Raw genomic sequence first — 14,965 nt, forward strand, 5'->3', positions numbered from 1 at the left:
GCGGAGTCTGTAACCTGAAGTGTATGTAACCTGAGGTACCACTGTATATGCATACAGAAGAGGGTCAGCCCCTCCAGAAGAAGCTAGTGTGGTAGAAGCTGTGGAACCAATCTAGTTCACTTCTACACTATGTGTAATGTGGGGCGGGGACATCTTTTCCTTCATCTCAACCCACAAAATGTATTGGGTCAGCCTTGCATGGACAGAATCCCTTCTGACCTAAGCACATAAGGAGTAGGGATGGACACAGCCCTGATCTATTCCCTCACCCCCTGCCCCTACAATTATTTCACATGTTCTTGGGTGGAATATCAATTTTAAAGTTTTGTAATGGTCCAAATTCTAACAAATGTCAAAATAAACAGCAAAGGGGAAGGGAAATAGAAAGAGAAGAGAGAGAGAGCTACCGCACTCAAGTCCTAGTTATGTGGTTCCTGTGGGCACCTGGTTCGCCACTGTGAGAACAATGCTAGACTAGATGTGCCTCTGGTCTGATCCAGCAGAGTTCTTAGATGTTCACATGTAAAGCCTGGCCTGTACATGGGGATGACGGTGGAAATGGGTGCAAAGCAGGGCTGCAGAGCAGAAGAGGGCAGTGGCTTCAAAAATAAGGTTGGGAAGATGAAAAGGGAGGTTAATAGTAGCTTAGTGGGAAGCGAGGGGATTAATGTGGGGAGAGTGGCGGAGGAGTTGGTGAGCAAGGGGGCAGAGCCTTTTGCCAAGGCATGCCAGTGACGGAATCATTTCAACGTGCATACACTCTGTATAGTTATAGTTACCTCCGTAAAGGAGCATTTTCCTCAATATCTTCTAAAGTCTCCAGTGAAGACCTTTGGGAAATCAACCGACGTCTGTGAAGGGAAGAAGGGAAAAAAGAACAATTAAATACTAAAACCATAGGCAATTTATTGCCCTAATCTTAACAAATAATAACACACTTTTTTAAACAAAACTGAGCTGAACTGGGCTAATTTAAAATAACAATATAGAATAAACTTTTCTGCTTCTTAGTTTCCTTCACACTTCTCTTCACCATAAACGAGGCTGTCATGCAAGAGAAGTTATATTGCAAGATCTCAAATGATATTGGGCAAATATTCACAACTTCAAACCCCCAGTTTGATCTAAGTGTTTTAAAAGTAAACACTTGTTGCCCAGATTTCAGTCTGTAGATCTGTAAATGCACAATACATGCCATATAAAAACCAGTTCTTCTGTCTTCAGGCTTTTCAAACTGCTACTGAGGTTTTTCCTATGCAACCTGCATAGGTGGGCAACCTGCAGCCCAGGGAACAAATGTGGCCCCTGACATCATTTTCTGTGGAATCTAATGTCTTCTTAAACTTTCATCTGAGTTTCTTCCTTCCTTCCTGTTTGTTTCCTCCTTGTTTGTCCTGGTTTTTAAGATCATAAGATCAGGATCATAAGATCCTGGATCAGGCCAACCATCCTTCTAGTCCAGCATTCTCTTCTCACAATTGCCAACCAGGTGTCTGTGGGAAGGCTGCAAACAGACCCAAGTACAACAGTACTCTTCCCACTTGCAGAATTATTTACACCAGGAAACAAAATGCCCTTTTCTGTTGTATGAGAAAAAAATATTTCCCTTTACAACTCTGGAATCTCAAACTCAGCAGCAGCTTACAGCCCTGGGGCCCAATTATGACCCCTTGCAGGTTGCCAGGTGAAAGAGCTGTCAATCACTATCTTCAGCTCAGGTTGCTAGCCTTCCTGCTCCCTATATGTCCTCTATGTTTTCGGATGATGAAGCAGGAGCAACAACAAAAGGACCAGGAGAAAAAATGGAGAGAGGAAGGTGGCCACATCACAGAGGAGACAAGAAGAAAGGGAAGGGGAAGCTGTGGTGACGAGGGTGAGGGGACGTGAATGAAAGGAAGTAAGATCTTCCTTGGAAACGAGGCCTGCTACCCCGATGACTCAATATTTTTTAAGCATACATGCTTAAACTTCAGTAATTTGAGGGGGGAAATGCAGCAAGATAAAATCAATTCTAGAAAAAAACAGGTATCATACAATGAACATACAATAGATAGTATCAGAATGCATAATCAAATCAAAACAAAACAAAAGAAGAACTATAATCAGATTGCCTAGGAGGGAAGTTGGAGAGACTTAGAAGCTTGTTATCTCTTGCAGAAGAATCAAAAGGTATTACCACATTTCAGATAGCATAAATAGCTTCCTGTTAACAGGGTTATACAAATAAGACTACACTAATTATTAGATATTTATATACACACAAATACACATGCACAGAAATACAGCTAATGCCATCTCTTCCATTATCTGCATTAGTGATTTGATTTGTTTACAGCTAACTTGGAATCTCTGGAACATTATTCTATTTTATCTCTTCCTGGTGCTGAGGATTTTTTGTTATGTTCTTAAACTTCTTTATTCTTTTGTTTTGGTAACTGCTTTGGGGATCTTTGTTAGAGCTGAAATAAGGTTTGTAAATATTTAAAACCACAATACATTCATGGAGGAGTAACAATAAATAAACCATTAAAATTTTAGAATGCACATGCCCCCAAAGTTGAGGGGGAATAATGACATCTTGTGCACCTATTGTGTTGTTCAAAATCATAGCCTGCTAGCTACAACATGTATATCAATTCTTTGCCAATGCAAATTCACCTGTGATGTCATTTGAATTGGATTTGTAATGTTTAAAAACAAAAACAGAATTCGGTTCATACACTTCCCTGTATTTTGTTGTGGCACTAACCTTGTGTTTAGGGTTTTAAATAAATGAATACATACACCCACCCACACCCACACCCACACCCATTAAGAACATCTAGTGCTAATTTTATTCTGATGTAAGATTTCTTACTAAAGACTTAGTCACTGGCTATGCTAGCTCACTGGAAGGACAGATCCTGAAGCTGAGGCTCCAATACTTTGGCCACCTCATGAGAAGAGAAGACTCCCTGGAAAAGACCCTGATGTTGGGAAAGATGGAGGGCACAAGGAGAAGGGGACGACAGAGGACGAGATGGTTGGACAGTGTTCTCGAAGCTACTAACATGAGTTTGACCAAACTGCAGGAGGCAGTGGAAGACAGGAGTGCCTGGCGTGCTCTGGTCCATGGGGTCACGAAGAGTCGGACATGACTAAACAACTAAACAACAACAATGCTAGCTGGGGCTAATGGGAGTTGGGATCCAACAACATCTGGAGGGCATTGTGTTGGCTACCCCTGGTGTAGGATGAAGCCTGCAAAATTCAGACACAGCCCACTGGGACGTTCTAATGGGAACAGCACAAGAATTCATTTCAGCAGGATTTACACAGAAACATTTTCTTAGGGACTGTTTCACAGTGATCAATGTGTATGTTTAAAATTGAAGAAAGCCAGGCTGGTCTTGGTTTACTGCACGGATGAAGAACCTTTTACCCTCCAGATGTTGCTGAACTAGAACTCCTATCATCCTTGGCCATTGGCCATGCTTGCTAGGGTTAATGGGAGTTGTAGTCCATCTGGTTCCTCACTTTAGTGGATAGCTAGCCTGCAGAAGAGTTGTGGGAAGCTCAACATCTTTTTTGTTTTTAAATAAAGCAGGTTTAACAGACGTTCTGAAGAAGATATCAAAAGACCTGCTCTTATTTCATGACTACAGAAACTGCGCATTAATCATGCAGCTCCATCTAGAGCAATTTATTTCTGGATGCATTTAGCCTTTGGCTCATCACCTTGTTGGCTTAGAAGAATACATTATTCTTTTATACAAGTGAGCTTCTCATCCAGCCTTTCATACTGTCTCTCCACCTATAAGCATACAAATGCATCTCCCCCAAAGGATGAGGTCATTGAATTTTTAACCTGAGGTCTATTTTTAGTGCTATGCTTTTGAGCTCTAAAAAAATTCTTCAGTGACCTAGCAACTGATGAAAACTGTGATAGTAGAGAAAGAGTTCCCAAAATACATGAAATTAAGACTCCCTGGCAGTCAAATGCTTTGGTTTCATCCCCTTCCCATGCTAACAGCCTTCTCTCTTCACTTTGTTGGTGAGGAAAATTAACATTTTTCACCCTCTTTGCAAACGGAATAGTCTCTCTCTCTCTCTTTCTCATTATGGTGGTGAGGACAAGAAAATACAAGGCAGCACAGTGTGACAATACAAACATGGAATGGTAGTTGAAAGGCCCCCTCAGCAGCACTCCTCTTTGGCTCAAAAAAAAATTAACTGCCATGAATTATGTTTTGTTGGCTTATGGTTTGTTTGGAGGAACAGTATGGGTTTTATTCTTCTGGTCTGTTCATAGCATTTGATTTTTTTTATTTGTTGTTGTTGTTTTCAATGAGTGCTTCCCAGAAAAGTGCCGCAGAAATATTTAATTAATAATAATAATTTAATGTATTTATTTATTACAGTGGTACCTCGGGTTAAGTACTTAATTCGTTCCGGAGGTCCGTTCTTAACCTGAAACTGCTCTTAACCTGAAGCACCACTTTAGCTAATGGGGCCTCCTGCTGCTGCCGCGCCGCTGGAGCATGATTTCTGTTCTCATCCTGAAGCAAAGTTCTTAACCCAAGGTACTATTTCTGGGTTAATGGAGTCTGTATCCTGAAGCGTATGTAACCTGAAGCATATGTAACCTGAGGTACCACTGTATTTATAATTTAAAAGACAATCTGCTATATGCAATACTATTCAACACAGTGTTTTTAATGCATGTTTTCCATGTCTCAGCCACTGGTGTGACCAAAAAGGGGCAGCTGCTGAAGAGGTGGAAAATTAAGCCTGACATTTGTTTTTACAACTTGCTGCATTCTGTTTACAGACACTTACTCACAGGGCCATTTTTCTCACACTCTGGAAATTCCTGTTTTCTTATATCATATCATGGATTGTTGTACTCTTTGTAAATCAGAGCTTTTATTTTGAAAACTGCTGCTGTTTTATCCTAGATTACGGTATGTAACAGACTAACAGCATCATTCTAACCAAGGCTACTCAGAAGCAAGTCTATTCAACTAAATTCAACGGGGGTTAGGTGGGATTAGACTTTTAGCCTACTATACTGAAAAGCCAGAATGTGAAACAACATATCTTTTACTGCTGTTTTGCACTAAATAATCCACTAAATAAATCAACATTACAGCTAAGAGCCAGCAAGGCAAATTCCAATGAAATCTTGGATAAATGAGGTGATAAGTCACTGCCTCATACAGAATGCTGTAAAAAGTAGGATTAACATTGACCCACCTCACAGAAATTATGAGCTTCTGGGCCTGTCCACAATGGTAACAACAACAACAACAACTTGACAATCCAATGTGCACAACTAGTTGCCTACTAGCTTATGTGGTGCCACCTACCCTTCCGAATTCCCTCCTGTTATATTCTAGACAGGTGCTGTCCCTGTTGCCTTTTCAGCACCTAGTGAAGACCTTCCTCTTTCAACAAACCTTTTAACTAGAGAACCTTATCCCACAGTCTGCATCTGTATTGGTTCTATTTTAATTGTTTTTTAATATATGGAATTGTTTTTAAATTTTTGTCTTGGGTTGTATGGAATGTAGCACTAAGTATCAGTAACTGATTCCATTGCTGCACAGATTTACGCTTGTGCTATGTTTACGGGGAAGACCCCGGAGTACACAACAAAGAAAGAAGCCTCCTCTGTGAAGAGTGCAAAACACTGCTTGTATAGCCATACCACATGCACACAAGACCAACTCCGTCAAAAAGTTAAGCAGCAGCAGATCTGCCAGCACATCAACGTGCTCCATTGTAGAGAAGGAATGGAGAACATCCCAAGAGTCACAATCCTCATGGAGATGTGAAAACACTAAAGAAAAGAGTTTTAGTGGCAGCCAAGATAGATCTACTCCATTTATCAGGAGTTAATTCCTCTTTAGCCATGATAGTGCAAGACTGTGCCACCAAAGTATCTAAAGTAGAAGCACAGATACAGCTGCACATGGAAGAACACCACCTTTCTTGCCCTTTTAATGTAATTAATTTTATATGTGAAAACAACTGCCGTTTTAAGCCACACACACTGGGGCGTAGATATGACCCCTGCCTTCTGAACAGCATATTCCATGCCCTAGTCTCAAGCAGAAGAAACAGAAGCAAAGAAAAAAGGAGCACTTGTTCCAGTCAAATTAACTGCATTACATGAACTACACAAAAGGGCAAGAGGTTCATTAAAATGTGTCACAAAAACAACACTTCAAGGGCTCTTTCAACACATACATGGGAGCTTTGCTGCAAAGAAGAAAGAATGTTTGAACAATAAAAGCACTGTTTACTAGGATTATGCCTATAAAGCATAGTTTCATTGCTGCAGTTGCCATATCTCACTGAAGGAGTGATTCATTGGCAGCCCAGCCCAGCAGAAGTCGCAGAGTGTGCATCATTAACAGCAAGTTTTTTTATTTAAAAAATGCCCAATGTTTTAAAAATGCCTACCAATGTGCTGTAAATTCTATTTTATTCCTTTCCCTTAATGACAAAACCGAAGTGTTTTATGCATTTTATTTTTGGGAATATAAAGTGAACAGTATTCACTGATTACCAGTGGTGTTCAGTCACCCATACATGCCTCTAGTTTCACAAGAATTATAACTGTTTGTACAATTCTTCAACCAAATAACTCACAACGTAAGTTACAGATAGCAAAGCTCAGGTCTCCTCAGATGAGTAGCAGGATCCTTCAGCATATCTCCATTCTGCCAATTATCCCAGATCTGGACATCCTAACCCCAGGACTGGAACTGTCTGGTTACATTTCCCTCCTGCATCTCTCCCAGGGCCATAGGAGCAGAAGAGATGGTGAGTAAATAGCTTTGAACTCAGCAGCTCCAGGACCCATCTAGCTGCACACAAGGCTACTCTGGAGGAGGAGAAGCACATGGGAAACACCTGCTAAGATCAGGGCCTGATCAAGAACCAGGAGGGTGTGGAGTCTCCAGATCCTTCTTAAGTGCCATGTCTGAGCTGCTTAATTGTTGAAGCAACAGCTCTTATCCAATCTCCAGCCTGCCTGATCAGGGAAATGGACAAGCAGCTTGTGCCATTTGTGCCTTGTTAGCTACTGCAAGCACTAAACTTCTCAGCCTGCTCTACACAAAGCCAAGTATATGAAAATAGTGCACTGTCTGAATCTTCAAAAATTGCTCACTCTACTCCTGCCAACATGCTCAAAGAAATGCTGCAGAGTTGTTCAGAAAGATTACCTAAGTAAGCATCAGGAAATGTCAACAGGGAGAAATGATTTCAAGTCGGTCACGTGCCTAGAATTAGGCTACATTATTGAGAACAAGCTGCAACATGGATGAAGATAAAGAAAGACTTCTATGAGAAAGGGACAAAGGATATGAACATTGATCCCTGTTTTGTTTTTAATCACTTGTTGACTATGTGCCAAATGAATCCTGCTATACAAGGAACAGGACTTTCCATTCACTAGAAATGATAAATCAAACTACTTTGTCCTAAAGCAGTGTGATATGATCAGGTTAACATGGAACAAAAGCTACCCTTGTCCTTTTATTTAAGTTTTGTTTTCTCTCCAGTGTTCTCAGATTAAATCACAAATTTTCCATACACACACACACACACACACACTCGGCTTCATCTTGGGGTTTTTTTTTTTAAATGGTATGGTAGATAGCCACAGGCTGCATTCACACTCCAATTTATTCTGTTTTATTGCTGTTCCCCTAACTGCTATTTTGCGCAATTTATTTGAGCTTTCAGCTGACGTAAAAGCAACTTCCGGAAAACTAATGGAATTTAACGGAATATAGCACTAGTTTAATGCTTATTTCCATGATATTTGATTTCAGAAAAAATCTGCTTGCAGCTTCTGAAACTTTGAAAAATCGCATGAGGCAAACTTTCCCGCCTTTGTGGTGAGCTGTGGGGTGTAGCAATGGTGCATGCTGCACTCCTGGTTCACACTTTTTTCTTTCTCTGATGAGGAAGTGTGTGCCAGTGTTTCAGCACAGAAAGTCATGCCAAGCAGGTAAAGCCTGGAAGGATGGCAGAAAGTAGAGGAAGAGGGACAGCATGGAGGAATGACATGTGTGAATGACATTTATCACAACATGGCAGAAAAGCATTTGAGATGTGGCGGAACAGGCAAACACAGCATAAAAGGAACTTTAGAAAGCAGGCTGGAAGCACTAGCTTTATAATCAGTTAAACTACAGTGGTACCTCAGGTTACAGATGGTTCAGGTTACAGACGCTTCAGGTTACAGACTCTGCTAATTCGGAAGTAGTACCTCGGGTTAAGAACTTTGCTTCAGGATGAGAACAGAAATCGTGCAGCGGTGGTGCAGCAGCAGCGGGAGGCCCCATTAGCTAAAGTGGTACCTCAAGTTAAGAACAGTTTCAGGTTAAGAACGGACCTCCAGAACGAATTAAGTTCTTAACCCGAGATGCCACTGTAATGCAATAAATTCCACGTTTGAATGAAGCCAGCAGTCTGACTGTCTAGTAGGGGTAAACAAGGATCCCCTTTGACAACCAGCAAAGCAAGCTATTGTAAATTAGGATAGAGCTGGTCCTTTTCTTCTTTTAAGCTCACATTAAGTCACACTTGGCCAACATAGCTGTAAGCTCCTGTTACTCAAGAGCCTATAAGTTTAGTTGGTATATCTGCACATGTGCACATTATTACCACTTTTATGAAAGGTACGTATGAAAAAACTGTCCCAATGCAATTTCTGTTTGTCTCATTCCAAGTCAAAAAATTGAAGAGCACCCTGACCCCAACACACAGCCACACCCACTGTTCTGGTCTCCCTTTATCATTCTTACAGCTATCTACCAGCACAACATTGCTCCCTGAGCTATTCAGGACAATACCACTGTATCTTCCAAAATCCAAAATCTGGTGCTGTGGCAAGATGTTAGCAGCCAGTATTACAGATCTTGAGTCCTGGGATGAGGAGCTCACAGAGCTGGTATCACATAGGCACAAGGACCAGTGGAAGTTCCACTTCAGCCTGCTATAATGGGGATAGTTTGACCAGCGCTTAGTACAATTTCCACAAGACTCTTTTAAGTCCTAGCCTTGAAAAACATAAGAAAATATCTCCTACCACACATTTAAGAAGTGCTTTGTTACTGCAGAACTGTTTACAAGGATGCTGGCACTGGCCTTTCATGCCAACATGAAAGCATCTTTCACTGAAAGATAATCCATAAAGAAAGCTGAACTTTTCAAAGAGATCTGAGTAGAAACGAAGAGGGAAAAGGTCACTTTTAAGAATTATACATTTGTTTTTGTCCTTTGAAGCAGACAAAGATGCTAGTAGCTACTTCCAGTTTTTCCTCCCCCCAAACTGCAGTGGTATTATATATCCACTATATAAATGAGTTCCACCTCCTATTTCTGCTTTTAACAGAAGAGATTCAACTTTGTGCCTTTTAAAGATAACAACAACAACAACAACAACACTAAAAATAAAGCTGAAATGGCAATGGTGTTCACATCATTGCACCAGTGCAAGATGAATTTGTTGTACAAAGACAGCAAAAGTGCATTTAGTTCATTCCTTCTTCCTACCTGTACATACACTTCTGTTTAATCCTCTTCAAAGTTTTAAGACAATTCTGTAAAACACAGCTTTGTAGTGCTATAGTCCTGAGCAGTTTTTTCACTGGTATCAGTTAGAATTTTGCAGATGAAACACAAGGACTTCCAGAAACTAAAACTTGAGGTATGACCACTAAAATGTCTCAAGTGCTACAAACATAGAGCACTTATTTATTTTACTTATAGACCACGTTTCACCTATATAGTCATAAAGCACAAAACCTCCTAGAAAACTGTAAGCCACCGTACACAGCTATAGCTCACAGACAGGATGTAAAGACTTCCCTGTGGCTATTGTGATGCGGAGAGGGGATACTATGAAAAGAAAACAGAATTGCTGTACAGAATAAGGAAGAAGATTGGGTTAACAAAATGAAACCACCATTCCAGTGATGCCCATTGAAGAACTTGAAGAAAAGTAGGCGGAGAGAGGTCTCTTACACCTCCACATATTCCTCAGTGTGTTCTGATTCAAAACAGTAGATACTGGGAATGATGAGAAGGATGCATTTTTTTAGCCTTCCTGAAAGTAAATGTACTCACCTTTTGCATTCTCATGTTTATATATGTCATTTGAGATTAAGGACAATGGACATGATGCAGGACACTGCAAAGGACTGGCTATTCCCTGTTCTCTTAGTTATTACCAATAAATGAAAGACTGGTGGACTGGATCCAGACAATATCTCTTCATTATCCACTTAAGTCTTGATACGAACCACTAGGTTTAAATGACTACAGGCGCTTAGTGTTATCTGATTACACAGGCATTATTTGGTTAAACATATGGGAGCCAAATACTCCCTTATTTTGTTAGATATGTTTTTTGAAAAAGAATATGAAAGCACACCACAACAATCTCATCTGGTGAGTGTAGTCATCCTAATTCTAGTCATTATAATTTGATTTATACACATTACTAATGTAATGTATGTTCAAAGGCAGGCTGGACAGTGGTAAAACCATCTTATTACATGTTGGCGAGAAATAAGCAATGATTACTCTCTACAATTATACTGACATAGCAATGACAGTGTTTACATCATTGTTTGGATGAGATTCCATTTCTAAATTGGGAACAGAGCATCTCAAAACAATCCTGCATCGTTATGTGTAGGTAGATCTGAGGTTTCCAAAATGAGCCTGCTAATCTATGAAAGAAATAAGTATATTTAAATCTACTATAAACAAGCTTGATTTGGAGATTAACAGCCCCTGAACTTGATTCAGCCTAGAGTTTATATACACAACCGAGGAACAACCCCGAGGCTGCAGTGAGTTCAAAGTGAGATTGACTTGGGGCAAAGGAGTGGGGAACTGATCACAAGCTCCCTCACTTCAGCCACGCTGAAGTTCATCAAAAGACAAGCAAATATGGAAACAACAGCAGGATTATTCCATCTTGAAAACCAATTTCACGGTTCCAGAAAATTCAGACAATAATATAGTGAAAGATTAATATAGACCCCTGTCCCACCATGTAGATAGCCTCTATAATCAAGTGAGTCTTCCACATGAACAGTTGCAGCCCCTCTGGGCTGCTCCCAACAGAAGAATAAAAACACGATAAAACATCAAACATTAAAAACTTCCCTAAACAGGACTGCCTTCAGATGTCTTCTAAAAGTCAGGTAGTTGTTTATTTCCTTGACAACTGATGGGAGGGCGTTCCAGAGGACGGGCACCACTACCAAGAAGGCCCTCTGCCTGGCTCCCTGTAACCTCACTTTTCGCAGTGAGGGAACCACCAGAAGGTCCTTGGAGCTGGACCTCAGTGTCCAGGCTGAATGATGGGGGTGGAGACACTCCTTCAGGTATACAGTGGTACCTTGGTTTATGAACTTAATCCATTCCGGAAGTCTGTTCTTAAACCAAAGCATTCTTAAACCAAGGTGTGCTTTCCCATAGCAGCAGGGGATTCAATTTACAAATGGAACACACTCAACAGAAAGCAGAACATGTGCTACCAAGGCAAAGTTCACAAACCAAAACACCTACATCCGGGTTTGCAGCGTTCTTAATCCAAGTTGTTCATAAACTAAGCTGTTCTTAAACTAAGGTACCACTGTAAAGAGGCCCAATGTGTATTATTCTACCCTCCATCACTGCCCATATGTTTTGAGGAAGAGAAATAATGTGAAATGAGCATCTAAATAATTGGGTCCATAAAGTCAGGCATACTTCTCAATGAAGGCTATTTGCATGATTAGGATCAAAGGGTCATGTTGCTCATTCAAATTATTTCAATACTGCCCCTGTGAACATGTGACTGGGGGTAAAATGTAGATTCAGAGTTGGCCTGATGTTAGATCTGCCAGCTTATTAATTCATGTAACTGTCAGCACCCTTCTTGCATTGGTGGGGAAACATTTTTATTTATTTATTTATTTTTATTCCAAAATGTAAGCCACTCTACATTCAAAAAAGTGCCTAAGCAGTGTACAGAAGCAGAATATAAAATATAATGCAGAACACAAAAAAGTATTAAAACATATTTGCGTGTATGGACAGGGGGTCAGTTTGGATCAGCTTGCTTTTGTTTTATTATGTATTTTGTGTTCTCAGTTTTGTATTTTCATGTTGTGAACCACCCCTATGATCTTTGGATGAAGGGTGGTATACAAATTTAATAAATAATAAATAAAATCATAATGAAAATTTGAAGAAATAAACTAAATTGGAAAGCCATGGTAGAAGGGAAGAGAAATCCAGGGAAAGCATGGTGTTAATAGTGCTCACAGAAATGCTTTCCATAAATAGGACATGCAAGTAGATTACTCACAACAATTTGCACAAGTTAACTGGCAGATAGCACAGCCTAACTAGCTGTCTATTTATTATGGCCAAGACCAACAGTAACAAGTGTGGTCCCTTTTCCTTTTATGCATGTTGTAATATAATTTTCAGGTTTTGGTAGCCACCTGCAGAGATCATAACACATCTCCAGATGCAGCTAGTAGCTTTTACTGTGTGATCATCTCAGTATTGACAACAACCCCCATAATCTTCATAGTTAAGAAATGGGATGTTTTGTCTTGACAGACCATCCTAATTGATAATCTTGCATTTGCTCTGTCAATTTCTCTGTGCACTGATAAGCAATTCCTTTATCAGTGGATGCATATCTAGTCCTTCAGTTTATGAGACTCAGCAGAACTTTCCAACAAGCTGAAGCCTTAGAATCTCTCTGCACAAATGAACATTAGACTGAAAGGAATGTTTAAGCTGTACGGTCTTAATTCATACAACGTTCTGTTTGTTTTCCTTTCCTTTCTCCCATTAATAGGTTTCTTTTTATTTGCTACCTAGATTCATAGATGCGCTTTCCCTTCTTGAAAGAGGGATACAAATAAAGATTTGGCTCATTCCCATCCCTCTTAATGTCTTTACAAGGTTTGCCTTCCTCAGGCAGCAAATTGTGAATTACACTGAGTCAGAGTATTATCAACCCTGAAGCACACCACTAAAGAAAAAATCTATACTTGGCAACTTCATTGCTGCCACAATATGCAATGAATTATGTGAGATTATAGTCTCTGAAATGCTTCCTGACTAAATGGACCTAAACTTGTATTTTTGTTTTACAAAACTAGACTGACAAAAGAAAGCATAAAATGTGGATGATAAAAGTTTTCAAGGGACGTGTACTCCAATCTTTTGGAAGATAGCAACACATGTTTTTATTTTTGACATTTTTTATTGTTAAATCTCGTCAAATTGTTTTATGGGGAAGTGATCTGTAAATAAAATAAACAAACAAATAAATACAGCATTTCCCACTAACGTTTACCCAGAGAATTTCCAAACCAGCACTATGCTTTCTGCACCTACTAAATTTGGGAGGCTGCCAATGCTGGGGTGGAAACAGCAGATAGATACAGTGGCTGGTGCTACATGTTATGACTATGTGTACAGGCCATTTTCAACAGATTCCACATGCTGTTTGGAATGTGTACACCCATAACTCAAGATAAATTTCTGCTAATGCAATGTGGTTACTTAACCATTACAGATTGTTTATTTCTCATTCAGGGAGAAATTCTGAATTAATAGTGTTTCAGAATGACAGCAAAGTGAAAAAGAAGATGAAGTTGAGAAGACATGGATATGGAAAGATTTAAAAAAATTGCCTCTGGAGGTTCCTAGAAATATGCACAAACTGGTATAGTGGAGTTCCATATGATTTGGTTTAACCTAACTAAGGTCTTTAACTGTGATGGTTAAGGTTTCAGAGGCCTGGTAGCAAATATGCTTTGCATTATGTGATCTCACTGCTTTGCATGTTTCAGGCATTTCTTATTTAACTTATTCAGCCTTACCCTCAACAGGTTATAGTCTCGATCATGATGGTAAACCCATGCCTTGATTAAAAAACACATGCACACAGAAAAGTAAGCATCATGGGGAAACTAGGCTACCAGCCCTTGTCCCAGAGGTCCTAGATTTCTATTTGCAGAATATTTTTTTTATGGAGGATCATTCAGTCTTGTGAGTTCCCAGATGTAGTCTGAAGTTGGTACAGTACAGGAAAAGAGAGTTACCACATCACTGAGAACTAGGGCTACAAATCCTTGAAGATTTGTAGGATTGTACAATTTAACTATTATAGTTGTCTCTCCTGGATCTTCTACCATTGGATGATCCCCTGTTGTGAGAGCAAGACTCCCCCTCTTTCCAATTTCTCTACACCATGCATAATTTTGTATACCTCTATCATGGCCCCCTGCCCTTACCTACCTATTTTCTAAAGAAAAAGCCTTAAACACTATAGGGTACTGGTCTTCAGCTGATGGGTGAGGACCCACTTCTGGGTTACAGCCTGGTCTAAGGCGAGTCACAACAGCAGACCACCACAAAAAAAAATCACTTAAAAATTAAAGGAACAGGTCCCCAAATGCATGTTTGGGTTAAAGGTGGACCATGGTCTGAAAAAATGGAAGGCTTGCAGTTATAGGGGACTTGCTCCATTGCCCTGATCAATCTGATTGCTCTTTTCTGCAGATGCTTGCTTAACTTTTAAAGTAAATATCACTGATTTCAATGGAACTTGTTCCCAAGGAAGTGTGAACAACTGCAACCTGACAGCCTGTTTGGAAATCTGGACTGTCATGCCCTGTCTTGGTGATGGTCTGGGCTAAGAGTCCTCTTCGCACCCCACCCTGAGCCTTAAAGAGATGAAGCAAATCTTAACCACAGCAAGAGCATAGGAGAAAAGTTGCCTGTGTCTAACTCCTTCTCTTCATCCTACTGCCCAATAGTCAGGGTAGGTGGGTAGGAGGGGGAGATGATATCAATTAAGATGGGGGGTGGAGAAGAGAGAAAGAGAGAGCAGCAGTAATATCTTTACTAACTTGGTGCCTAATTAAATCAGGGACACTTT

The 14,965-nt window shown here is 40.1% G+C and overlaps 1 protein-coding gene across 2 annotated transcripts in view; it reads right to left on the reverse strand.

Moving 5' to 3' along the window:
• The window catches only part of CABLES1 (Cdk5 and Abl enzyme substrate 1), a 51,586-nt gene that overhangs the window by 24,171 nt on the left and 12,450 nt on the right, over positions 1 to 14,965 (reverse strand). For both annotated transcript variants that reach the window (XM_081874944.1, XM_081874943.1), the window contains exon 2: positions 780 to 851. In XM_081874944.1, coding sequence (XP_081731070.1) covers positions 780 to 851 — 72 coding nt within the window. The remainder of the gene's footprint in view (positions 1 to 779; positions 852 to 14,965) is intronic.

Source organism: Podarcis erhardii (assembly GCF_964252035.2).
Source record: "Podarcis erhardii genome assembly, chromosome: 8".
In the NCBI taxonomy this organism is placed as follows: domain Eukaryota; kingdom Metazoa; phylum Chordata; class Lepidosauria; order Squamata; family Lacertidae; genus Podarcis; species Podarcis erhardii.